General features: G+C 49.7%; 1 protein-coding gene across 3 annotated transcripts in view; it reads left to right on the top strand.

Annotated features, from left to right (window-relative positions):
• Positions 1 to 720: 720 nt before the first annotated feature.
• DAPK2 (death associated protein kinase 2) overlaps positions 721 to 26,369 on the top strand; it is a 62,073-nt gene continuing 36,424 nt past the window's right edge. For 2 of the 3 annotated variants that reach the window (XM_053272722.1, XM_053272720.1), the window contains exons 1-2: positions 1,238 to 1,375; positions 21,530 to 21,627. In XM_053272722.1, the coding sequence (XP_053128697.1) occupies positions 21,551 to 21,627 (77 nt within the window). In that variant the 5' untranslated portion in view covers positions 1,238 to 1,375; positions 21,530 to 21,550. Of the gene's footprint in view, positions 824 to 1,237; positions 1,376 to 21,529; positions 21,628 to 26,369 lie in introns of those variants that run through there. The other variant, XM_053272721.1, reaches the window with a different exon arrangement.

Below are 26,369 nucleotides of genomic sequence, written 5' to 3'. Positions count from 1 at the left end.
TTAGAGGGAACACTGGTCCCTTGGAGGTCTTCTAGTCTGACCCTGCTCCCTATAGGAATCTCCTAAGGTAGTTCTTATGCTCTTTGTCCTATCCTAACTCATGGATTGGGTGGCATGTCTAGAATGCTAAAACTTGGCTTTCTGTCAGCAGGACAACTCCACAGACCCATAGCCAGGGGTGGGGGGTGGCCATGCTAGGCCTGCTCAGGCCCTCCCTCTAAATTTCTCTCTGCCTCCCCTTTTTTATAACACATCCTTTAAAAAAACAATAATTGAATGTTTCCTGCACTTGGGACTGATGGGTACAGATAAGCTGCCCCCTGTGTGTGTGTGTGTCTGTGTGTGTGCCCCACCCCCAACAAATTTCTAAGCCGGCAATGGTCATTTCTCTCTCTCAGCCTAACCTACTTCAATCACAGGGTTGTTGTGAAAGAGAAACTTAGGTATGTAGTACACCGCTCTGGGCTCCTTGGAGGAAGAGCGGGATATAAAATGTAAACAATAATAATAATGGGCCTGCAGTGCCCCACCCCAGGCTCCCTAGGTGGAGAAGGGCGGGAGAAGGGCCTGCCTGCCGAAGAATCCGGTGTCCAGCGGGAAGCTTGCGACGTGGGCCACCGGCTGCACCGCAAAGCCCCGGCAGGGGGCGCCCCGGGCTCCCGGCTGGCAGGACCAGCCTCCGCCAGCGCCGGCCGCTGCTCCTCCTCCTCCTCCCCCCCCGCGCCGGGACCGGGAAGGGAGAGAGCGGAGGAGCCGGCGCGAGCGGGAGCTTGCCGAGCTGCCTGCCTGCCTGCCTGCCGGACAGAGAGCGCGCTCCCTCCCGGTGAGTAGCCCCGACGGGTAGCCCCTTCAGGTGGCCCAGGGCAGCGGGGGGGGGGAGCCGGCGTGGGGAGGGGGCGCCCTCGCCCGAGCAGCCGAGCCCCCCCGCCACCCCCGGGGGCTTCCAGAAGGCGAAGCGACGCAGCTGCTCGGAGCGCGGGGGCTGCCCGGGCGGGGGTCTTGGTGAGCCCCGCCGGCTCGCCTCGAAGTGGGTTGCTGTGCGCGCGCGCTCTTCTCCCTCTTCTGGGGAGCTTCCTCCGGAGTAACTACTCTCGGTGGGTCCCAGAGGGCCGCCGTAGCAGTTTCTCGCTCCGCGGCAGCAAAAACAACCCAGACTCTCTTGTTCCTTTAAAGGCTGCAGCACCACCGATTGGAGCTCGAAGCCTGCAGCTTCTGCTCCCGCCAGTGTGTTCGCCTTCAAGGTAGCACAAGACTCTTTGTCGGTTTTGCTGCCCCACTTGTCACCAGGCGAAGGGCCAACGTTTCACAAAGGAGTGAAGCGCTTCAACCCATTTTGCTACGGAAACAGCGCTGAGGACTCGGTTTGCTCGGAAAGGTATATACATATTTATGGTAATAATAATCCCCCCCCCCTCAATGGAGGGCTCTGCCTTGGCATGCCAACCTTTTAAATCTGCCCTTGCTGCTGTGCCTTTGACTGTGGCTTGATTACAGGACAGCGTGGTGGAGAGAAATGGGGTCCCTTGCGAATGTGAAGGACTGCAGAGGAGCATGCTCAGGGGCGTAGCTAGGGGAGGGGGGGCCTGTGTTCATCCCTCTCTCTGGCGGCCCCTCAGAGTGTGGGAGACAATGAAGAAATAGGGAGGGGTGGCTCTGGGGGCCCCGAGTTCTTTGCACCTTTTCGCTCAATTATAGTGGCACCCCTGAGCATGCTGCTGCTGCTGTTAAAGGCACAGCTGCACAGGCTGCTTGAAAAGCTGGCAACCCTACACCAGCTTCTGAAGCAGGGCGTGTTAGTGAACTGACCCCTCAGGCTGGGTCCCTTTTGTGCTGGGTTCCTAACAAAATGCCTGGCACGAAAGACCACACACAATGCCTGGCGTGGCCTGGAAGTTAGTTCAGCCTTGAAAAATTTGGGGACCGAGATCTGCTGGGACAAAGGACCAGGAGGTCCCTGGCGAGGAAGAGCCGCGGAGGGGCTGTCCTCTGCCACCTTTGGGCAGCCTGCATAAGGGAGGCCAAGTGGCAGCAGGCAGGGGGTTCTCTGGGGGCTGCAGTGGTCTTCATTCTGGCCTCCTGGGGAGATGCTGCTATTTTGGGATGTTTAAGTTGGCTGTGAGGTTCAGCAGCTGTTTCGGATGCCTGTATTGTTGCCTGTTGCTTGAATGGTGTACTGTTGTTAATTAGCGTCTTTAGGCTTCCTGGGAATTGAACTCAGTGGGGTTTACTTGCTCCTGAGTAGATACCTAGAAGATTGTACTGACAAAAGCCTTCGAGGGAGCATCTGCACCAGCCTTCCCTCTAACAGGGCATTCCAGGGGTTGTTGACTACAACTCCCAGCATCCCCAGCTGCAGTGGCCTTTGTCTGGGAATTATGGGAGTTGTAGTCAAAAACATCTGGGATTCCCTGTTAGAGGGAATACTGACCTGCACCCCTGTATTCTCTCCTCTTCTGAGATCTGGGGGTGACACCCAGCTCTGTGTTCTACCTTTTTTGGCTAAGTGAGATCGGCCAAGCTGCAGAGCAGGGCATTTTGGGTGATGGCCCCTGATGCATTGGGATCATCCAAGGTGGGCCTGCTTGGCTGCCTCCTCACTCTCCGTGCCAAGAGACAACTGCCCTCACCCTAGAGGGCTGATGTTGGGTCTAGGGGTGTTGCTGGCTTGGAGAACATGGTGAGTGAGGAGTATGTTCCGCTGCAGATTTTCAACATGGCTCAGTGGGCTGTCGGCTGCTTCTTGTTTTAGGATGATGACACCAACATATGTGTGTGTGTGTTCTGTGATCTCGTGCCGTAGGCTTGTTTGGAAACCTGTCCGCCCCCCCCCCCCCCCCGCTCTTGCAATGCTCGCTCATGCATGGAGCCTGACTCTGCTCTGCACTTGTAGTGGAGAGACTATTCTATGGTCCTGCCTATGAAAGAGGTGGCATAGATTAATCTAGAGATTCTCAAACTTGGGTCCCCAGATGTTGTTGGACTACAAGTCCCAAACGCCATTGTGGCTGGGGATGGTGGGAGTTGTAGTCCCAGAGCATCTGGGGGCCCAAGTTTGAGAACCCCAGGATTAAAATGCAGTGTCTCAATGTTCCCCTAAGTGTGCATTGAAAGCCTTCTTTACCATTCCCTAAGCACCTGGTTTCAAGTGCAAAAGCCTGGATTAAAGTGTGGCCCCGAAATGAGTGGATGAAGGCCGTGAGCTCCGCTGTTTTCCCAGTGGGGGCCACTTTGGCAAAAGACCTTCCTTGGCAGAGCCATTTCCCACAGGGCTGTCCTCTGCACGGTGCTGCACTTTCCTCTGTGGTGGGAGGGCCGTTTAGGAGGAGAGACGGAGCCCCCCCCTCAAGATCTCTAGGAGGAAAATGCTGGGCAGGGCGACACTTCCCAGCACTCCTGTGTGCACATCTTTCAGGATGATGCAGGCGCTCAACAGGGCTCCGTTGCCCACAAAGGCGCCCCCAGCGCTGGGCAAAGTGAAGCACAGCACAGGGCGACTCTGCAGAGTATTCCGCTCTGGCCAAAGCTTCGCACAGGCCCCATGAAGAATTTGTCAGGGAGCTGCCCTTAGGGTTGATGGGGGCCACCCCCGTGAAGAACACTGGGTTGAGAGAATTCATGGCAGCACCCAAAAGGCGTGATCCCGCTGGCTGTCATTCATGGTGAACCATGGTGAGTTGGGACTGTCTGCATGGCCTTGAGAGGCCTCAAGGGGGCACAGGGGGCGAGCAGCCCTGGAAGCTGGCAAGGCGGAGGGCCCCCAACGTATGGATTCATATTGACAGCTGTTTGGAGGGGGTGTATGTGCAAGAGGAGAATCCCAAGCACCGGCTTTCCCCTCTGTGACCTGATCCTGCTTGATGGTTCCTCTTGGTGACCTGTTGGTCACCTTTAAGCAGATACTGCGCAGAGGCCAACGTATGTTGTGTGAACTGAGTCTAGCTGTGGGGCTGACCTGGGCTCTGAAGCAAAGTCCACCACAAACGTCACGTTCTTGAAGAACAGAGGCGTATCTAGGGAAAATAGTGCCTAGGGCAAGCACTGAAATGGCGCCCCCGTCCAAACATCTGACACCCATCTTTCAGATAACTTCACCATAATATCAGCTGAAAAATACAAATCAAGCTCATTAATCTTTTAAGATTTCAAAAACTATTTAGCAGTGGATGTAGCCAGACCAAAAAATGCTGGAGAACTACAAATTTCAGTATGCTGGGGCTCATGAAATACCCAAATATTATGTGGAGGTGTACTTGGAAAACTAAACAGAATTGCCTGTCTAATTCTCTACTTTGTATTGTAGCATCACCATTATATAAGTTTAAAAAAATCAATGGAGAATTTGACTTTTCCCAGATACTCTGAAAATAATTAAAGGATATGCAGAGGAAACTGTGTCACTGCTTGGAATATATTCTAGTATTTCAGAAAGACAGTTAAAATGAGAGAAAGAGAGCAAGAAACTCCCAGTGGGCCTTAATACTACGGATTTCACACTGATGCAAAGACAAACTCACCATTAATAGCAATAGTATTACGACATCACATTTAACTCACTTATCACAAGAAGCAAAGTAAGAGCAAATGAATACAATCCTAGCTCATAAGCTTCAGCTCATTATTCACAAGCCCTGATTCTCTGTACAGTGTCTTATACTATATTAATTTTTTTCAAAAATTTTTTTTTACCTGTAGCCTCTTCAGGGGGCTTCCTAAAGGCCGTGTGGGGTCTGCAAAGGTTCCCCCTTCCCCCGCTGGCCTCTAGGGCCTCACAGAGGCCATCTGAGCATGCGTGGTGGCCATTTTGTTTTCAGCAGCCTTTAAAAAAAATCAATTTTACAAAATGGCGCCCCCTTCAAGTGGTGCCCGGGGCACGTGCCCTGCCTGCCCTACCCTAGATACGCCTCTGTTGAAGAAGAGAAGGGCTTTGTCTTCTGTGCCTAAAGCAGTGGTGAGGTTTTGATAGATCTGGTGGCCAGGCTGAGGCTTTCCCGCTGTTGGCCTGCAGTTGGGCATGATGGGAGTTGTAGTCCAAAAACAGCTGGAGAGCCTCAGGCTGCCCTCCCCCGAAGTATGTCCCTCTCCTCCCCCCCCCCCGCCCCGTGCTTAGGGTGGGAAAGGAGAAAACAGGAAATAAGTTGGTCTCTTGTCCATATAACCTTCTGGAGAGAGTGTCTCTGTTTATATGAAGTTCTGATTACATGATAGCTGTATTTTCTCCAAATGGAAAATTAAGAGCTGCCTGAGTTTATAAAGTGCATGCCAGAAATAAATGAAGTTTTCAAAAACTCTACTAACTATACCATTTGTTGTAGTGAAAGAGGGAATGTTTACCTTTTTAGGAGCACTATAAATTTATTTGTGGCATCAAACCCATCTCTGATCTTGCCTCTGACTTGCTCCGTGGGTGGAGCTCAGATTTTGCAGCCAGGAGGCCCCCAGTTCAATTCCTGCATCAGTTAGAAAGATCTCAGGTTCCAGGAATTGGGAAAGATCTTGAGGAGACTGAATAGGTCATGCTGGGCTAGATGGCGACTGACTCTGTGTACGGCAGTGAAAGCTTCACGTATTCCTACATTGCTGGAAGGCAAGTTTCAACCAGATTACACAATACCTTTTCATCAAGATGTGCAACAAGAATCTGCTCTCTTTTGGCAGTGAACATTTTCGAGTAAATTCTGAGAAAGTTCAGACCTTGTTACTCTTTTGGATGTGTTCTTGGGGGGATCCTAACATTTTTTGTTGGACTGGGCCTTGAATGTTTCTGATAAAAGTTGTCTATTTGACGGGAGAGTATATGACTGGCTTCCTAGATCCCTGAGGGCTGTGATTCTCCCTTCTGACTGTGCGGTCTTAATGCATGTTTATTCAGAAGTGAGTCCCTCTGCCTTTAGGAGAATGACTCACAAGGATGGGTGCATAGGGTCATCATACCCTTAAGACTAGCGGGTTTAAATTTATAATGTCAATGGTGGCACCATTATCTTGGATTTCCCAAGCGTGTGTGTGTGTGTGTGTATCTCAGAGCTTCTCCATCTTGCACCCCCAGGACATTGCTGGACTTTGGGCATTGTGGCTGGGGATGATAGTAGTTGTAGTCCAACATCTGAGGGCCCAAGATTTGAAGACCCTGATCTGTCTTATCTATAGCAGTGACAGGATACTGTTTAGAACCACACTACAGTTTGATTTAAGCCTCGTGTCCTATTCATATGGGATGTTCAACACACGTACAATCTGTCTGTACAGTGTACACATGTACAATTAGTCACATATTATGTTCAATGAGCATATGGTAGTATAGTTCTAGCTGTACCCAGGAGAGCTGGTCTTGTGGTAGCAAGCGTGAATCGTCCCCTTTGCTAAGCAGTGCCCATGCTGGTTTGCATATGAATGGGAGGCTAGAAGTGTGAGCACTGGAAGAGATTCCCCTCAGGGGATAGTGGGGCCTCTCTGGGGAGAGCACCTGCCTGCTTGTATGCAGAAGGTTCCAAGAGAGGCAGAGCTGAGGGGTCTCAATGTGTGGATGGGATGGTGGGGCCGGGAGGAGGAGTTTAGATTTGTTAGGCACTGGGATACATTTTGGGGCAAGCAAAACCTATACAAAAGAGACGGGCTCTATTTGGACCAAGATGGAACCAGACTGCTGGCCCTTAAAATAAAAAAAGTTTCAGAGCAGCTTTTAAAATGACGCCTGGGGGGTTGCCGACAGGAATTGGGTGGTATCTGGTTTGGCAAGCAAAATCCCCTAAGGTGTCACTCACTGCAACTGTACCCAATTTGGTTTAAATTGGTTAGACAGTCCACAAATTAGCCTGCTTGCGCCTCAAAAGTTTATGCATCTGCCATCTTGGATTGGGGTGGATGACATCATCACAAACTACACTGATGAGGTGTCCCTATATGTCCCTACAACTGTACCCAATTTGGTTCATATTGGTCCAGGCGTTGCAAAGTTGATGGGGGGTGAAAAACAGATGGACACACACCCAGAATCGCAGGTGATCTCATAAGCCTACTGGAATATAGGCTAAAAAGTAGATATAGTGGGCATATCAGAAACCTGATGGAATGGTGAGAACCAGTGGGAGACTGGCTATAAACTCTACAGAAGGGACGGGGGGGGGGGAGGGTCGGGGGGGGAGTAGCACTGTATGTTAAAAAAGGGATAGAATCCAATAAACTAGAAAGCCCAGAAGGACTGGAGCTCCACAGAACCATTATGGGTGGCAATACAAAAGGAAATGTGTTACTAGGGACATGCTATTGCCCTCCTGATCAAAATGCTGAGAGTGACCTGGAGTTGGAGAAGCAAATCAGAGAGACGTCAAGGAGAGACCGCAGTAATAATGGGTGACTTCAATTACCCACACATAGACTGGGTAAATTCATATTCAGGTAGTGAAAGAGGGCCAAATTTCTTGACATGCTAAATGACTGTGCCTTAGAAAAGTTAGTCGCAGAACCAACCAGAGAGATGGTGACCTTGGACTTAATCCTGAGTGGTGCCCAGGACCTGGTGCGAGATGTCAGAGTTGCAGAACCATTGGGGAACAGTGACCATAGTGTGATCCAATTCAGCTTATATGCGAGTGGAGCATGGCCAAGGAAGTCCAACACTGATGTGTTGGACTTCAGAAGAGGAAACTTCTCAAAAATGAGGGGACTGGTAAGAAGGAAGCTGAAAGGGAAAGTCAGGAGGGTCAAATCACTCCAGAAAGCATGGAACTTATTCAAAGCCACAATAATAGAAGCTCAGTTGGAATGTATACCAAGGAGGAGGAAAGGTACCACCCAGTTCAGGACGATGCCAGCATGGCCAACAAGTAGAGTCAGGGAAGCCATAAAAGGGAAGAAGACTTCCTTCAGACAATGGAAGTCCTGCCCAAATGAAGAGAACATGAAGGAACATGAACTTTGGCAAAAGAAATGCAAGGATGCAAAAAGAGAGTTTGAGAACATATAGCTAGAAGTGTCAAAGGGAATAACAAAAACTTCTTTAAAAATATCAGAAGCAGAAAACCTGCCAGGGAGGTGGTTGGCCCCTTAGATGATGAGGGTGTGAAAGGGATTATTGAGGATAAGGAAATTGCAGAGAAGCTGAATGAGTTCTTTGCATCTGTCTTCACGGCGGAGGATACTGACCATTTACCTGCTCCGGAATGGAGCTTCTCAGGGTTGGAGGCTGAAGAACTGGGCCAATTTGAGGTGACAAGGGAGGAGGTTCCAAACTGTCTTGAAAAATTAAAAATTAAGAAATCGCCAGGGCCGGATGGAATACACCCAAGAGTTCTGAAGGAATTCAAATGCTGAAATTGCATATAGAGGAACAAGCCTTGCTGAAGGAGAACCAGCCTGGCTTCTGCAAGGGTAAGTCTTGCCTCACTCACCTTTTCGAGTTCTTTGAGAGTGTCAACAGGCTTGTAGATAAAGGGGATCCTGTTGACATAGTATACTTTCCAAAAAGCTTTTGACAAAGTTCCTCACCAAAGGCTCTTGAGAGAAAACTTAGCAGTCGTAGGATAAGGGGACAGATTCATTTGTAGATCGGTAACTGGTTGAAGGAAAGGAAACAAAGGGTAGGAATAAATGGACAGTTTTCACAATGGAGGGAAGTAAGAGGTGGGGTCCCCAAGGATCTGTACTTGGACCAGTGCTCTTTAACTTGTTCATAAATGATCTAGAAGTTGGGGTAAGCAATGGAGTGGCCAGATTTGCAGATGACACTAAACTATTTAGGGTAGTCAAATCTCAAAGAGATTGTGAGGAGTTCCAAAAGGACCTCTCCAAATTGGGTGAGTGGGTGACAAAATGGCAAATGTGGTTCAGTGTAAGCAAGTGTAAAGTGACGCATATTGGGGCAAAAAACCCCAACTTCACATATACGCTGATGGGGTCTGAGCTGTCAGTGACTGACCAGGAGAGGGATCTTGGGGTCGTGGTGGACAGCTTGTTGAAAGTGTCAACTCAATGTGCGGCAGCTGTGAAAAAGGCGAATTCCATGCTAGGGATCATTAGGAAGGGGATTGAAAATAAAACTGCTAATATTATAATGCCCTTATATAAAACTATGGTACAGTCACACCTGGAGTACTGCGTACCATTCTGGTCACCACATCTTAACAAGGACATTGTAGAACTGGAAAAGGTGCCGAAGAGGGCAACCAAGATGATCAGGGGCCTAGCACCTTCCTAACCCCCAGGCTATAGTGTCTGGGGCTCTTTCGTTTGGCAAAGAGGCAACTATGGGGAGACATGATTGAGGTGTTTAAAATTATGCATGGAGTCGAAAGAGTGGACAGAGAAATTTTTATCCCTCTTTCACAACACTAGAACCCAGGGTCATCCCAGGAAACTGAAGGTCGGGAAATTTATGACCGACGAAAGGAAGTACTTTTTCACACAGCATGTAATTAATCTATGGAATTATCTGACACAGGATGTCATGATGGTTGGTCACTAGCTTAGAGGGCTTTAAAAGGGATTTAGAGAAATCCCTGGAGGACAGGTCTATCAATGGTGACTAGGCTGGTGGCTCTAGGCCACCTCCAGCCACAGAAGTATGATGCCTCTCGATACCAGTTGTGGGCGAGCAACAGCAGGAGAGAGGGCATTCCCTCACCTCTTGCCTGTGGGCTTCTCTCACCAGATGCCTGTGGGGAAACAGGATGCTGGACCTGATAGGCCTTGGGCCGGATCCAGCAGGGTTGTTCTTATGTTCTTAGGTTCCCTCCCTGGCAGCATCTCCAAGACAGGGCTGAGAAAGATTCTTGCCTGAAACCTTGGAGAAGCCGCTGCCAGTCTGTGTAGACCAAGGTTGCTCAACTTTAGCCCTCCTGCAGATGTTGGAACTCCCATAATCTCTGGCTATTGGCCACTGTGGCTGGGGACTATGGGAGTTGTAGTCCAAAAACAGGTGCGGGGGTGGGGACCTAAATTGAGCAGGCCTGGTGTAGACATCACTGAGCTGGACAGACCAATGGTCTGACTTGTGGCAGCTTCTTATCTTCCGGGTTCACTTTTAAAATGAATGCATGTGTACTGTCATTCACACAAACACATGTACGTGTGCATTGGTTTTAAAAGTGAGCCTGGAACCTAGGTAGCTGTTGGCTGATGAGCCTTCTGTTTATAGGGGCAGCAATGAATTGTGACGAACAGCTGATCCTGCGTGGCCTTCCTGTTGCTTAAGCCTGTGAATTTCAAGGGGCGTAATAGACGGACTCCTTGTCTGAAATGTCACCAGTGTTTGCCACTGACACAGCAGGCCTGGTGGTGGCGGTGGCCACACTGGTGTGTCGTCCTGGTGCTGCTGCCCCCTTCATGCTGCCGCGTACGAACAGGCAGGTGCTTGTCCCTCATACCGGGGGGGGGGGACAGACGGTCCCCAGGAACAGTGCGCACTTGAGGCTCCCCAGTAGATCTGGGCGAGTCTTCACGTGCTTCTCCTGGGAAACAGAGGTTGGGGGAGGAAATGCAAGGAGCTTGACGCGTGGAAGTAGATATCGACTGTCCGATGGGCTGCCAGTGCCTGAACCTGCATGAGCACTGTGACCCTGGGAATATATAGGAAGCTGCCTTCTGCTGAGTCAGACCCTCACTCCATCTAGCTCAGTATTGCCTACACGGCCTGGCAGCAGCTCTCCAAGGTTCCGGGCAGGAGCCTCTCCCAGCCTTCCCTGGCCCCCTCCCCTAAGGGGAATGGATATCCTTGCAGTGGTGTTCAGATGTAGTCACCCATCCAAATGCAGACCAAGGCAGACCCTGCTTTGCAAAGGGGACAATGCATGCTTGCTACCACAAGCCCAGCCCTTTCCCCGGTTCTTCAGCGCTCTAGTGGGTGATTGCTGACCCTGTAAGCAACTTGTAGATCGAGACCCAAAGAACACCAACCCACTCATTGCACAGAAATGAACCCAGAACAGTGTCTTGGAATAATGTGCAGGCTATACGGAGCGAAATGAAGACGCTCAAATGGTGAAATGGCCTGCAGATGCAAACTCCTCCTCTCCTCCTCGGTACTTCTGCTGCCCCTGCTGAGGCCTTCACTCACACTCTGTGACCAGAAAAGGCGCAGAGACCTGGAGAGGTGGAAAGAAAAGGAAGTTTGAGGGGAGGAGCAGTGCAGAAGGGAAGGGTGACAGGATTTTTCGAGGGGAACCTGCAGAGAGCACACCGCCTCTTCTCCTCCTTGCTGCTTGCATCCTCTCGTTTTCATTGATGGGAGGCAGGAACCAAATCCCACATATTTGCAACTGAGTCCAGATTATCAGGGTGCAGCGTGCTTTGCGTCTTTATGCCAAGAACCCCGCTTGTCCCTATTTCCATGGACAAGTGCCACCTTCACAGCCCTGGATCTGGACCTTGCAATCCCAGCTTTGTTCCTTGACTCTCTCCTTCAGATTCTGCCACCAGCCGCACTTGCGCTCCAAAGCAATACGCGCCAGCCGTCTCCTTATCAGTCGTGTTCTCAAAATCCCTCGGCTTTTGGCTGCAGCTTGTAAACTCTTCTTTCTGCAAAGGTCACTCACAGCCATGGAGCAGAACTCCATTGGGCTTCCTCATGGCTGAACTTGGGGTGCTCAACAGCCAAGCTTCTTCAGGGGCCGATGGGGTTACCATAGTTGGGTTCTGCTGCTGAGCTGAGACCCTCCATGTTTAGAGTTGCCATGCCCCCCCCCCAAATTCTGGGTTTCACCTGGATTTTAAGCATATCACCCAGATTGCTTAGCCCTCCCAGATCTGCCTGGATTTCAGCTTTTCCTTCCTTCTTCCTTCCTTAAACTAAGAAAGCCCTTGTATTAGCGGAGTTATGGAGCCAAACGTGCCGTCACTCTTCTGCTCAAAAATTATTTTCAAGCCAGTTTACATAATATGCAAATTAGGCACCCGGATTTGGAAACCCAGAATCTGCCAACTCTGTCCATTTTCTGCCTTGAACATGCTCAGCGCACCTGACCAAGCTCTTCGCTTCCTGGGCCTTTGCTCCTGCTTGGTCCTGAATCCACACTCGGAGGGCTGTCCTCTTTCACTCACGGACGGCCCTGGATTCCTTCCCATCGAGTCTGCCCTGGATTCCACCCTCGGCCTGATCCTGCCAGAGCTGTCCCCCTCCCCAGCCCTGTACTTGCAAACTGTGCCCACCCTGGCACTAGGAAGTGGGCAAGGGTGAAGGTGTGGGGAGGAGAGATTAACACCGTCTTGCCATGCGCTCATGCTGACGATGGCGGCGGCATGGCTGGGGGTGTGTTCAGGGCTTGTCACAGAAGAAGGAAGAGGCGGAAGGGAAAGGAGCATGCTGTCTGCATCAGTCGGGTCGCCCAGGGCATGCGAAGCTGCAGAGAGCTCAGCCTCGCCCAGAGAAGCAGCTCCAGTTTCTTCATTAAGCCCCCAGAGAACAAAGGAGCTTGTGACAACCCAGGGGCAGAAGAAGCCGGCAGACTGTTTCCCAGCAAGGTGATGTGGCTGGATTGTCTCTTGAGGGCTTGTAAGGGCAATTTCTGGGCAGGGGTGGAGGGGGCGGAGACGTTTCCTTCTTCATGTGATGCTGGCCTTGGCCCAGATCCAACCCACATGAGCAACATGATAACTGGATAAGCAGCATGGCATTCGGGGGATGAGTGGAGATAGTTGTAGCAGGAACATAGGAAGCTGCCATATACTGAGTCAGACCCTTGGTCTGTCTAGCTCAGTATTGTCTACCCAGACTGGCAGCGGCTTCTCCAGGGCTGTAGGCAGGAGTCTCTCTCAACCCTATCTGGAAATGCTGCCAGGGAGAGAACATGGAACCTTCTGTAGGCAAGCCCCATCCCTTAAGGGGAATATCTTACAGTGCTCACACATGTCTCCCAATTAAGATGCAAACCCTGCTTAGCAAAGGGGGAAATTCATGCTTGCTACCACAACAAGACCAGCTTTCCTCCCATAGTTTTGTGGGGAGGGGTGTTTTCTTTTATGCACCCACGCAGCCCTCCAAGAAAAGAGAAAAGGTTGTTGTTGAGCTTTTTTCATTTGTAAAAGACTTGAGTGATTATGTGGCAAAGTAGGAATGGATAACCCCCTTCTAAAAAATTGGTTCTGAAACTGCACCAGGGAAGGAATGGATGTGGCCTCAGTGAGTGTCACAGCCAGTATTCAGGGGATGTCTAGAACAGTTGCATAATACCATGCTGGGTGCTTTGAAATAAAGGAGATCTTTAGCCAGTGATTTAAACTGCCAATTAAAAAATAATAATGGTCTAACCAATGTTCACATTTTGTAAGCTATGCAATTGCTGAACAAGAGTGCGTGCTAACTGCTTGCTGAGCAATGCAAACACTCTAGAGGCCCAGAGCCAAGCTGTAAACTTCAGCACCCCGCCTCCTTCCCAAATCCCTCTGCTCTGCCCCCCAGAGAGCAGCAGGCATCTCTTTCCCCTGTGGCATGGGACACAGGCTCCCACCTCTCCCCTTTTCTTCCTTTTCCTTCTCTCTTGATCACCTTTCTCCTCTCCCATCTCCCAGCCTCTGTTATCTGACTCTCTCTTTTCTTTCTTAGGCCCTTGTGGCTAGGGGGATGCTGGACATTTTTCAGTCCAACAGCCTCTGGGGACCCACGTTTGAGAACTGCTGTAAAGCGTAGGGGAGTTTCAAACCTCTTATTTCAGGCTTTGCTCAGAGTTTATCAGACAGTGATCTGGTGCCTTAATAATCTAGTAACTGGAGATCTCTCTCTATCTGAAACTCCCCTCACCAGGGAAAACTGAGTGCATGCAACTGGTTCCTCAGGCATCCTAAGACTGTTATGAAACGATTTGATCTTGCCTTTAGTCCAGGAAACGAGAATGACTCCCCCATGTTGATTTAGGGAGGCCCTCTAAATCAAGTGCTGGAGACATTCCTAAGTTCTCCTTCTCCACGACTCCCCCCACCGGTTATTCCATCCTCCTCCTTGTGGTCTCTGAAGGCTTGAGTATTGGTTACAGCAGTGATCCCAGCAATTAGCTGGTCTCTGACCCATAATTAGTTGCAGAGATGCGTTAAGTGGAGAGCCAGAAGTGCTTAACTTGGAACAGCTATCGTGGTCATCCTAAACAAAGAGGACCCTTTTTCGAGAAACGGCTCTCCAGATGCTTGTGCCTGGGTGACCCCGCTCTGAGTCGTAACCCTAGACAGAGCCTTGCATTGCACACCAAAGCCACAAGAATCTTTGGCATGCCACATTCCATGAGTGGTCCAGTTGGTTGGATGTGATGCATGGCTCTGGATGGTTCTGCAGTTATTGTAAGGTTTCCACACTGGAACTTGCTGTTCAGTCTAGCTGTTTGAACCCCCCAAATCGTTATTTATCCTCCCTTTAAATACTGCTTTTGAAAAGGATGTACATACTTCTTGGACAAATGTGCCATTGGTCACTGTGAACCTGTGCTGGTGTGATATTCTCCTCTGTGACAAAGGTTTTAGAGCGACTTCTGTGGAGGCATGCGCATGGAACACAGGGACATAAGAAGAAGCTGCCTTCTACCGAGTCAGACCATTGGTCCATCTCTCTCGGGATTGTCCACACAGACTGGCAGCGGCTTCTCCAAGGTGGCAGGCAGGAATCTCTCTCAGCCCTACCTTGGAGATGCTGCCAGGGAGGGGACTTGGAACTTTCTGATGCTCTTCCCGGAATGGCCCCGTCCCTGTAGATGAATATCTTCCAGTGCTCACATGACCAGCTCTCTGTTGGGCAGGGACAGACAGACAAGTCAGCTAAACTTTTGAGGCATCTGTTGAGTGAACTGCTGACAGCCATGACTCCAGTTAAGGTCAAGATCCATATTATGGGTTGTGCCTGATTTCAGTGAGTGGAAGGGAAATGCCTTGGACTTTGGTGGATTTTCTTTAGAATCGGATGTGGTGGTGGAATCCAAGAGGTGGCCTGGATGCAGGAAGCTGGCTCTGGGAGAGCTGACATACAGATGTCCTTGCAGTAAATCACTTTCTGCCATACATGGCTACCGGCCATACAGTTATGCTTCCAGCAGGTCTGGTTATGTAAGCCTTATTGGAGCAGCCCCCTGTTGAAACTCGGAGAGGGCAGTTGCAGAAGCAGTGGCCGTCGGGGTTGAGAGGGTTCAGGTTTTTAATATGATGGCAGTTAGGCGAGGTTTGTTCAGAGTTTGTGCAACAGAGAAATCATTTCAGAAGAATCCCTCTCAAATACTTTGTAATAAGATCCCCGAGACTTACGTTAAGAGAAATGTTCAGTAGTCATTAAAGAGAATATGAAAAATAGATGGTGGAGTTCAGGGGGGTTATTGGGGAGTGGTCCATGGGGCACAGGTCCCCGGCGCATTGCTCCTCCCTGACCTCTTCCAGAAAGGGGCACAGCGGTGGAGGCCCCTGCATAGAAATGTGGGGGGAGAGAGCCTTCCGCCTTCATCATAGAAGAGCATTAAAGAAAGAGATGTAATTGCCCTTGGTGTGGGGTGAGGGTTGTGGATGGGTTTAATGATCCAAAGGGTGTGATTTAATGTACTTACAGCTGGTCAGTGGCCGTAATAAAGTATATCACATCGTAATGATCAAAAGTGGGATTGTGGGCCCAAACCTTGGAGAGGAGAGCTGGCCTTGTGGTAGCAAGCAGGACTTGCCCCCATAGCTAAGCATAGCTCTGCCCTGACTTGATGTGTGAGCACTGCTGCAAGATATTCCCGTCGGGATGGATGCCTTTAGTCGAGGAAACGAGAATGACTCCCCCATGTTGATTTAGGGAGGCCCTCTAAATCAAGTGTTGGAGACATTCCTAAGTTTTCCTTCTCCGCCGCTCCCCCCACCGGTTATTCCATCCTCCTCCTTGTGGTCTCTGAAGGCTTGAGTATCGGTTACAGCAGTGACCTGGGAAGAGCAGAAGGTCCCAGGTTCCCTCCCTGGCAGCAGCATCTCCAAGAGAGGGCTGAGAGAGACTCCTGCCTGCAAGCTTGGAGAAGCCGCTGCCAGTCTGTGTGGACAATACTGAGCTTGATGGACCGATGGTCTGACTCGGTATATGGCAGCTTCCTCGGTCCCTCTCTTTTCGGAACCTATCAATGCCCTGCCTTGCAGCCAGGAAGGCCAAGTAGTGGAGAGGCAGGAGCTCTGCTGCTGCAGGAGATGAGCCCTTAGGATCCTACCCGCTGTTGAAAGATCTTGTCTTGGCACCACCCTTCTTATCTGATCTCCCGGTGTGCTTAAAGGCTTAACGAGTTTATGCTGTCTTGACTTGCAGCTAAAGTGTTTAATAATTATGCCTTCGTTGCTGCCATAATTAGTCCAGGATTTATATTTTGGAGCGCCGAGCTGACGGAAGAACACACAGCAAGCGGCCCTGCCAAGCCAGCTCTTGGCGGTGCTGCCCCTTCGGCCTGGGACGGGGACACCTTCTGCCACCTTCTTCATTTCAGTCTCCTCCTTTGCTCCGGTGCTGATTTGGAGTCTTGATGATGGTGGGGAAAGCGGCTGTTTAGTGGCTGCCTAGAGCCACGGGCCCAGGGAAAGGCTGGAGGAAGTCTGCTCTTCCTGCTGCTGCTGTCGTGATGTGTCAGCGTGGGAGGGCTGGAATGCTGTTTCCAAGAGCTCGGTGGCAGGGTTGATGTATGGAGGTTATTCCGTCTTTGGGCTCTGTCATAGGAGTTCCCAAGTCCGCTCACAGTTCAGTGAAAGAGTCAGAGATAACAACAACAAACAACAAATGTTGTCGAGCAACATTAAAAAAGAAAAAAGAATAGCAAGCAGTTACTGCATCTTCCTGGATCCAATACTCGGCTTTCCCCAAGTTCTTTGATGTTAGAAATGGGGTGTGTGTGTGTGTCTGTCTTGAATCCATAGTGCTGTTCCTTTTGGGTAAATACAGGTATAGCTCTGAATTTAACCTTTCTTTTTAAGGGGGTTGTCTTAAATTCATGTGGAGAGACTCTGTCTAAGTGGTCGCTAAGAGTCAGCACCGACTTGACGGCTCTTAATCAACCTACCAATCTTAAATTCAGGGTCATCTTCTATTTGGGTAAATATGGGTATCGTAGCCACACACTTATACAAGTTGTGAGCACATTATTGAGAGGCATATTTCATTAAAGCCAATGGGTCTTTATCTGGCCCTTGAAAGCATGGAAAGAGGTGAGGGATAAGTGGGATCCCTTGTGGAAAGGTGTTCCACAGCCTGGGGAGCTGTTCCGAGAAGGCCCACTTGGCCATCAACTGCATCTCCGATGGTGCTGAGAGCTGGAGCAGGGCTGCCTCGGAAGAATGAAGTGTGTCTGCGCAGATTCATGGGTGCGAAGGCGAGCATCCAGGCATCCAATCCGTTTAGGGCGCCGCAGGTTAAAAACAGCACTTTGTGTGAGACCCAGAAACAAACTGTGAGACAGTGAGGCAGGTGTTCCATCCAAAATGGGCTCCTGTCAGCAATCTTTACACCTGCATTTTGCACCAACCGACGTTGACGGACTCTTTGCAAAGGCAGGCCCCACAGAGAGGCTCTGATGGGAGTCTGACCTGGATGTAATCATGGCATGTGCAGCTGGGACAAACTCCGCCTTTGCTAGGAAAGGTTGCAGTTGGTGCAGCATCAGCCCACGCTGTGCACAAGCATGCTGTCACATGTTTGGGAGCCTTCCTTGGGAGGGTGTGTTTTGTTTGTTTTTTGGGCGGGGTGGGTGGGGCAGTGTTGGAGACAGGTGTCAGCACTGAGCTTCTGGGCTCTGTGGGGTCTCCTGCTCCCCTCTGGGCTTTGGTTTTGTTTTGGTTTTTTTGTTTATAGCCACAGACCAAACAGTGGCTTAAATGTATTGCTGTGAGCCACCCTGAGTGGTACTTTACTGGAGGGGCGGGTGGGCGGAATGTAAATGTTTTAAATCAATAATACAATCCAGGGTTTTGAAATTGCTGGGCGAAAGGGACCAGAAATCCAGAGAGGCTTTGGATAGAATCAGTAATTATATTGCTGGAGGGTGCGATTCTCTAGATTAACATCTGCTTTGAAGATATACCTGGCGTTTTATTTTAGTTAACACCTTTTAACTAAACAGAGAGGAAGGGAGAGATGTGGTGGCTTCTTTGGGGAAAGGAATTTGAAGTGGGGAAGGCGGGGAAGGATTGCTCCTTATTCATATGTCCCTTATTTTATTTGTATGTCACTTTGGAAGGTTCACAGAGATCCCATGAACAAGTTTTAGAACCTAGAGTCTGGGCATGGTCTGGGCATGGAGGGGTCCTGATAGTAAGAACTTCCTATTTCACGTATGAAATTAAAGATGAGTCACTTCTATGTCTGTTAATAAAAAGGCGTATGAAATAAATTGAGTTATGAACTGCAGGTCTCAGGAACATGTGCTGTGGGGGGGGGTGTTGTTTTATTTTGGAGAGAGGATGTCTACAGAAGTGATAGATTGCCTGAGAGGGCAGAAGGGATAAAAAAGGGTGCTGGAAGTGGGATGCCCTTTATGGGGAGTTGTGAAGTGGTGCATATGTGTGAGCTGGTATCCGGTGGGAAAGGTGTGTGTCAAGAGATCAAAGGCACTCCTTGTTTGTTATCTCAGAGAGCCTCACGACAGCCCTATAAGGTAGGTCTCAAGTATTATCTTGGGATTGCACATGGAGTTGCTGCTGCAGCTGAAATAACTGGCTCCAATTAACCCTGTTCTGTGACATGGAAAATCTTGTGATTAGCGGGAAGATTTTGTAGGACGATGAGAATGGAAGTTGTCCCAGGACAAGACCTTGCCTTTTATCTTTGGGCTGTGTGGCTCTGTCTGAGCTTCTGGAGTTCCTTTTCCTACTCAAAGTGTTTCCTCCTCTAAACAGCTGCCTCCCAGACGCTGACTGCTCCATCCCCAAGGAGGCTAAAGGGGCTCTGAAATTTCTCACTGTTTTTCTTCCTCCCAATCTGACCCATTTCGAGTGGTTCTGATGAGGAGAGCAAGCGCTGATTAACATTTCCAAGACGATGTTGGGCTGGAGGTGCAGGGAGAAGGTGGTTGTTTCCTGAAACATAGGAAACTGCCATCTACTGAGTCAGACCCTTGGTCTATCTAGCTCAGTATTGTCTTCACAGACTGGCAGCGGCTTCTCCCAGGTTGCCGGCAGGAATCTCTCTCAGCCCTCTCTTGGAGATGCTGCCAGGGAGGGAAGTTGGAACCTAGATGCTCTTCCCAGAGCGGCTCCATCCCCTGAGGGGAATCTCTTGCAGTGCTCACACATCAAGTCTCCCATTCAGATGCAACCAGGACAGACCCTGCTTAGCTATGGGGACAAGTCATGCTTGCTGCCACCAGACCCGCTCTCCTCTCCTGTAGCAGAGGGTTAGAGGGCAGGGGTTAGATACTAGATAAGAGCTTGGGAAAGGAAGCGGAGGAGCGGGGACTGTGTTTCTGGAATGGCTTTCTGCTCATGAAGAGCCCTTAATGGCTTGGCCCCCTGTGAGTGGAATAGGGCTGTAGACCTGGAGTTCTCAAGCTTATGTTTCTTTTTAGATTGTGAGCCCTTTGGGGACAGGGAGCCACCTTATCTATCTATTTATTATTTCTCTATGTAAACCACTTTGGAAACGTTGTCGAAAAGTAGTATATAAATATTCGTGGTGGTGGTGTACTTGTTTCATTCCAGCACTTGAGTTACGGGTGTCCGTAAGATTGTTGGGCTACGACTCCCATTCTCACCAGCCACAATGGCCTTTGGCGGCCATTGTGGCGGGGGTGGGCGGGTGATAGGGGTTGTAGTCCAATAGCATCTGGGGACCCCAGCTCAAGAACTCCTGCTGTAGTCCACTGGTGGGGAGCCTTCTACCCACTGCTTCCTGTCCACCATTCTTCGGCTCCTCATGCTCTCCTTGCAGTACGAAAATCTCGGTTTTAGTTAAGTTTCTAGTTCTCATGATGGCACCGTGCTGCACAGAAAACCAGAGGATAAGCAGCCCAAAGGTGTATCATGGAGTTGGCTGGTTTGATTTGGCCTCCTTGCATTTGTAGAACTTGCGGATTCATTTATTTAAAACAAGGGCCTGAAGCATGCCGGAACTCCACAGCCAGTGAAGAACCTCACCCTGGGTGGCCACCAAAGGCCAGTCAGAATAGTTGATCCTTGCAGTACCATGAAGGCGGGGTGGCCAAAGTGAGGCTCAGCAGCTGCCGCCGGACTACAACTCCCATCATCCCCTGCCACCATTGTGTCGGGGGTGATGGGAGTTGTCGTCCGACAGCAGCTGAAGAGCCTCAGGTGAGCCACCCCTGCTCAGTCCTTATGGATGGGGCATCTGCTCTAGCCGTCTCTGTGTCACCTGGCTGCCCTAGATTGGCACTAAGGGAAAGTACTCCGATTGAGGAACGTTGCCTCAATGCGGAGTGTGTGTTGATCTAGGTCAGGTGGTTCATGCACATACGGCCACCAGGATGCTGTCGGTCTCCTCCAGAGAGCCTGTGGAGAAGAGAGTCAACAGCCCACCTTCTAAATTCCCAGGAGTCTTCTCATAAAGGACTTGCTTGTTGTGCCTAAGATGCCTCTTCTCCCTCCTGGGGACCACATTGTCCTTTAGCATTGTGTCTCCTGCTAGTCCTTTTAAGCCAAGCCAAGCCAAAAGCCACCAGGGGTAGAAAGGGGTCCTCTGAACGGCCCAGAACCATCTTTGGCAGCTGGAGAGGCATCTTCTCTGCCCCAAAGGGCCCACTTGCCCCCTGCATGGAGCTTCCCACCTCTGCAAGGGCAAGATGTGGTTTCTTTTTTTTAATGTTAGCAATTTAGCTAAGGAAGAACACGAGCCCAATTCAGATATTATGCTGTACTTGTGTAGGGGTGTTTGTGTGAATGACTGTACCTGGGTTTATTTTAATAGTGAACCTGGATATAGGCCCTTCAAATGCAGGTTACAGATAGGAAGCGCACTTCTGTACCTGCACTCAGCGTAATGTGTGAATGACTCGACCTGTGTACAGATCTAGACCTGTGTACAGTGTACACTTGTACGAGTGTTGAACGTAATGTGTGAATGGACATAATGTGTGAATGGTTTCAAAATTCGTAACTCGAGTGCTGGAATGAAACAAGTACACCACCACCACAACGAATATTTATATACTACTTTTCGACAACATTTCCAAAGTAGTTTACATAGAGAAATAGTAAATAGATAGATAAGGTGGCTCCCTGTCCCCAAAGGGCTCACAATCTAAAAAGAAACATCAGCTAGACACCAGCAACAGCCACTGGAGGGATGCTGTGCTGAGGCTGGAGAGGGCCCCACGTAATTTATGAACGGGTGTCAGATAACCACAGCATGGTTGTTGAGCTCGAATAGGTGCAGAATGGACATCTGGAAAGCCTGTGAAAACATATTTCAGTTTAGCTTATGCAAAATACTTCACGCTTCGGTGCTGAATGGGCTTTGCAAGTGCTTTTGAGCATCATCATTGTGGGGGCGGATGGTGGGGCAGGCCAGGGGCCCTGCACTGTATTGCTGTCTCAGTTGGAAATGGTGGTTAGCAGTGTATGACCACAGGAAGCATCTAGAGCTGAAGTCTTTTCTTCTTCCGTCTTCTAGTTGCATTACCAGCATACATCAATGAGGAGGCCAGGCATGGCTGTGTTTAAGCAGCAGAAGGTGGAAGACATTTATGAAATTGGAGAAGAGCTGGGAAGGTGAGCCTCAATATTTGCTATTCAGATGTGCACAGTGTATTGGTCACCAGGTCACAGTGTACTGGTCACCAGGGAGCTTTCTTTAGCCATTGGCTGAACTGCTGTGACATCATGGAATGCTCACTAGCATTCTAACCGTGCATTTCTGTCACACAACCAAGTACATGGCATTCTTGTAAAATGCACTGTGTAAAAGTGTCACACTTGGGCTCTGGTTCATGCATCCTGCTTCTGGTTAAACACAAATATTTGGGTGAAACACCAGTTGATATATACTGATGTATGGTATTTAATCTCTTACCCATGTCAAGTCACTGTAACTTGCTCAGCCTTTCTGTGGGCTTCATGTTAATACTCAGTTCCTCTGTAATGCCTAAACTCTGGATTGATGTGCAGATAGAGTTGCCATATTCTGGCTCTCTAAATCTGGGTGCCTAATTTGCATATTATGTCAATTGGCGTGAAAATAATTTTTGAGCAGAATAGTGACTGCACATCTTGCTCCATAACTCCGCTTCTACAAGGGCTACAGCTTAGGTTTTCTTTTTGTTTTGTTTTTAATGAAAGCTGAAATCCGGGCGAATCTGGGTGGGTTAAGCAATCTGGGTGATATGCTTGAAATCTGGGACAAATCCAGAATTCCGGGGTGGGGGCATGGCAGCTTTCTGTGCAGAGAGAAGAAACAAGCTCTGTGGGCTGGTTGACACATGCGGGGGGCGCTTGTCTTTGCATCCTGGATTCCTCCCTCCTGAATGTTTGCCCCGACTCCCATTGTTATGCCTGAGGGGACTGAGGAGGGGATCTGAAGTGTGTGGCCTTAGCTCTGAGACGGCTCATGCCAGGATGGCGGGGAATGCCTCTGCCCAGCGGCTGCTTGCTTCAGCCAAACATCAGTTCTGTAGGAGGAGAGCTGATGTCACGGGCTACCTTGCCTTTCTCTGCCGCAGTTCAGGGCGCTGCTGCTGACACATGTGCAGCCTGGGAGGGGAAGAGACGCATGCCAAGAGCCCAGGAGGAAGAGATGATGGGGCCTTTGCACGGAACAAGCGGGTTCCGGGCAGAGCGGCTGGCAGGGATTATCGGCTTCATTTTGCTCTCTATAAAGTCAAGGTGGCCAACCTGAGGCACTCCAGCTGTCCTTGGACTACAGCTCCCATCACCCCAGCTGCGATTGTGGCGGGGGGTGATGGGCGTTGTAGTCCAACACTGGGGACCCCGTTGTGAGAACTCTTGCGTAAAGTGGATTGTCAGCCTTGTATTTGTGCTCACGGATCCTCTGAGTGGCTGTGGGTGACTTGGGGCCCACAGACGTGCCTTTGTGTCTGCCTCAGAGCTGCTCTGGAGCCTGCTTCTCCTTCGCCATGTTTTCACAACCCCCTGCTTTACAGGAATGCTGGCAGCATAATGGATTGGAAAGTCCCCGCTGGGAATTCTCTCTCCCACCTGCAGTGAAGGGGGTGCGTGTGCCAGAGGCCTCCTGAGCCCCAGCCTGATGAATGCTGCCCTCACTTTAGAACGGTTCGGGGGTGCAGCGATTTTTCCAGGGCCCTCCCTCTGCGGCTCCTCCGGCCCCTTGAAAATGTGACACGTCCCCCGGGCCTCATCGGGGGGGGGCCACAAAGGAGTTTGAGGGCAGCAACGCTTCACTGCTGCAAGTTATTCACCTTCCCTGGCTAGTAGAGTTGGCTGCCTGCAGGAGAGTAAAGGGTCTCCTCTAGCAACCAGGTAATTCCCCGTCGCTTAAAAGCATGGGCTTCCTCGGAAGCAAGGTGGTGTCCTGAGTCACAACCCGCAACGGAGGGATGTGCCCCATGAAGAGGACACGTGATGAACACTCAGCCAGCAGCCGGTGGCCGTCTCTGGGTGGTGCACGTGGGCTACCGAGACGGGTGCAGCGCCACCCTCTCCTGCTCCTGCAGCCTCGTGTTTGTCCTGCAACACGGTGGAAAGAGGCAGCCGCAGTGTCCTCTGTGGCTGCTCAGCGCGTGAGTGAAAAGTGTGTTGTTCCAGTGGCACATTTCCCCGGAGTCGGGATGTTTTTGGAAGCGCTATTTTTGCCATTGCACTTTGAATTATGGGAAATACTAGCAGCAACTCTGAATATTGGGTAGGGGGTGTAATAAGGTGTAGGCAGGGCTAGAAATCTCTTGGGCAGCGGCACTGGGTCATGGCAGTGCCTTATCGCACCTGGGAGCCTGAAGTAGTTCTGCGCAGGATGGGGGCCTTGGGTCCTGGACTAATTCTCCAGCCCTGGCAGAGCTCGACACACGCCTTCCTTTTACCTCCTGGCAGAAGCTGTTGCTCCACACATTATTAGGGGCAATTAATGGTGGTGGTATCTAAATTAATACAGATCTAAAATTTGTATACCCGTCTTCAATAGCAGTATTTCCTGGGCCAGTAACAATATAATATTAAAACAATCAGTGTCATTCCTTTTAATACTTTCTTTTTGTAAAGCTTCTGCTTGTGGTTGTTCACAACAAGAAAAGGTGGGCATGTCGGTCATGGGGCTAGCTGGGGTTTCACCTATCTGGCTAAATGGTGTTCCTTAGTCTCAAATGAGCAGAATTTTATTCCAGGCTGAACTTACTACAGGGCCAACTGAGACATTTTGTCCCCCTGTTTGGAAAATCTAAAAGAGACACACATACAAAAAATGCGCAAGCCTAGGGAGGAGAGCTGGTCTTGTGGTAGCAAGCATGAATGGTCCCCTTTGCTAAGCGGGGTCTGCCCTGGTTTGCATTTGGATGGGAGACTACATGTGAGCACTGTAAGATATTCCGCTTAACGGATGGGGCCACATCTGCATGTTTGCAGACAGAGGATTCCAAGTTCCCTTCCTGGCAGCTCCAGATAGGGCTGAAAGAGACTCCTGCCTGTAACCTCGGAGAAGCTGCTGCCAGTCTGTGTAGACAATCCTGAGCTAGATGAACCAATGGTCTGACTCAGTATATGGCAGCTTCCTAAATCAACATGTTTAATATCCCTTTTTCATGGCACAAGTTGTGGACCAAGACAGTCGGTTGGGTGTCCTCTTAAAGACACTCTCAGGAGAGCCGATGAAACTTGGACTTCTGATGTGTGTGTCACCAAGACTGGCAGCAAATATTTACCTGTCAAAGTGAAAGTGGGAGAAGTGGGGCAGGGTTCAGAGGGGAGGGGTTTGCAGAGGTATGATAAGAAATGATCTCATGCTAGGTGTTGGCTGCCTTCCTCTTGGCAGTGATTGCATAGGGAGGAAGTTGCTGAGAAGTGAACAGTCAGGTCTTGGAGTTCTTGGTTCATTTTGATAAGGAAGCAGTTCAAAAGGTTAGGATCCCTATTCAATTTATGTAGGACACCATTGTACGGTGATGCTTTGTAGAGTAACTTATGCAAAAATAGATCCCTGCCCTGAGGTGCTTACATTCAAAATGTTGACAGTGGGCAATAGACATAAAGGAAGGGTGGAAAGGAAGAGAAGCAGGGTGAATATGAGCAAGTCCAGACATCCAGAAGGGCCACTCATTTGTAATGCCCAGTGATGGCTTGTACTTGCATGAATAAATCTTGTGCTTGTAGGCTTCCGCCTTGCCTCACATGTCTGGAAACCGGAGTTTGCCATAACCTCTGAACCAGCAAACTATGGCTTGTGGGAGTCAGGATCAATCTGTGGTTTTGTGGCTTCTGCAAAAGTGGAAGTAATCCATTCAAAGAGAGCCTGTGAGGGCGGGTGGTGGGGTCGGGGCTGTGTGAGTGCAAGACTCATTCATGAAATGACACACTGTGTCTTGGTATGTGCATGTGCATGTGAATTGTGAACTTGAACGGTGTTTCAGTTCTGGGCAAGAAGTTAAAGCCAACAGCCTCCCTGAGGCAGTGCATTTTGAGGAGAGGTTTGGAAGGAAAAGGTTCTCTTTATTGAAGGCTGGAAGCTCAACCTAACTCATGTTTATGGTGGATCCTGGGAATAGCCTGTCTTGGTGGTGGTGGTAGTAGTGTGTGTATGTGTGTGTTCGCATTCCAGGGCTATCTTGTGGGCAGATGGCGAGGTTGGCAAGGATCAGGACCTGGAATAGGGGCCCCTGCTCTCTCCATCTGCTCATGAGCAGGTCTGCAGATCAAGGGAAGTCGACAGGATCAGGATCAGCCTTCCTATCTCCATCCTGCACTTCAGGGGGCCTGTACCTGGTTCATTTTAAAAATTAACGTGGGTACAGCCCTTCACACAAAAACATGTGTACATACATCTGAAAGCAGGTACAGCGTCATGTCTGAATAGGGCTAGGGACACAACTAGTTTATGCCACAACCTTGCTTAAAACACCATTTCATTTTATTATTTATTTATTTATTTATTTTTATGTATTGTATTGTATTGTATTTATTTTATTTTCAAATTTGTACAGTGCCCCAAACTTTTGTCTCTGGGTGGTTAACAATAACATACAACAAATTAAAACATACATAAAACTTCAAAACAATTTAAACAATTTAAAAAGTCAAAACAGATGAAAACCTAAAATTTCAAAAAGCTGAAAAAGCTTGGGTGAAGAGGTGGGTTTCAAATGTTTTTTAAAAATAGTCAGAGATGGGGAGGATCGTATTTCAGTAGGGAGCACATTCCACAGTCTCGGGGCAGCAACCGAGAAGGCCTGTTCCCGGGTGGCCGCCAGATGAGCTGGTGGCAACTGGTGATGGACCTCTCCAGATGACCTCAGTGGGCGGTGGGGCTCATAATGAAGAAGATAGTCTCTTAA

This window comes from Hemicordylus capensis, chromosome 10 (genome assembly GCF_027244095.1).
Source record: "Hemicordylus capensis ecotype Gifberg chromosome 10, rHemCap1.1.pri, whole genome shotgun sequence".
NCBI classification, from domain to species: Eukaryota; Metazoa; Chordata; class Lepidosauria; order Squamata; family Cordylidae; genus Hemicordylus; species Hemicordylus capensis.
The sequence above is the reverse complement of the archived record's forward strand: the minus strand, read 5'-3'. Positions and strand labels throughout refer to the sequence as shown.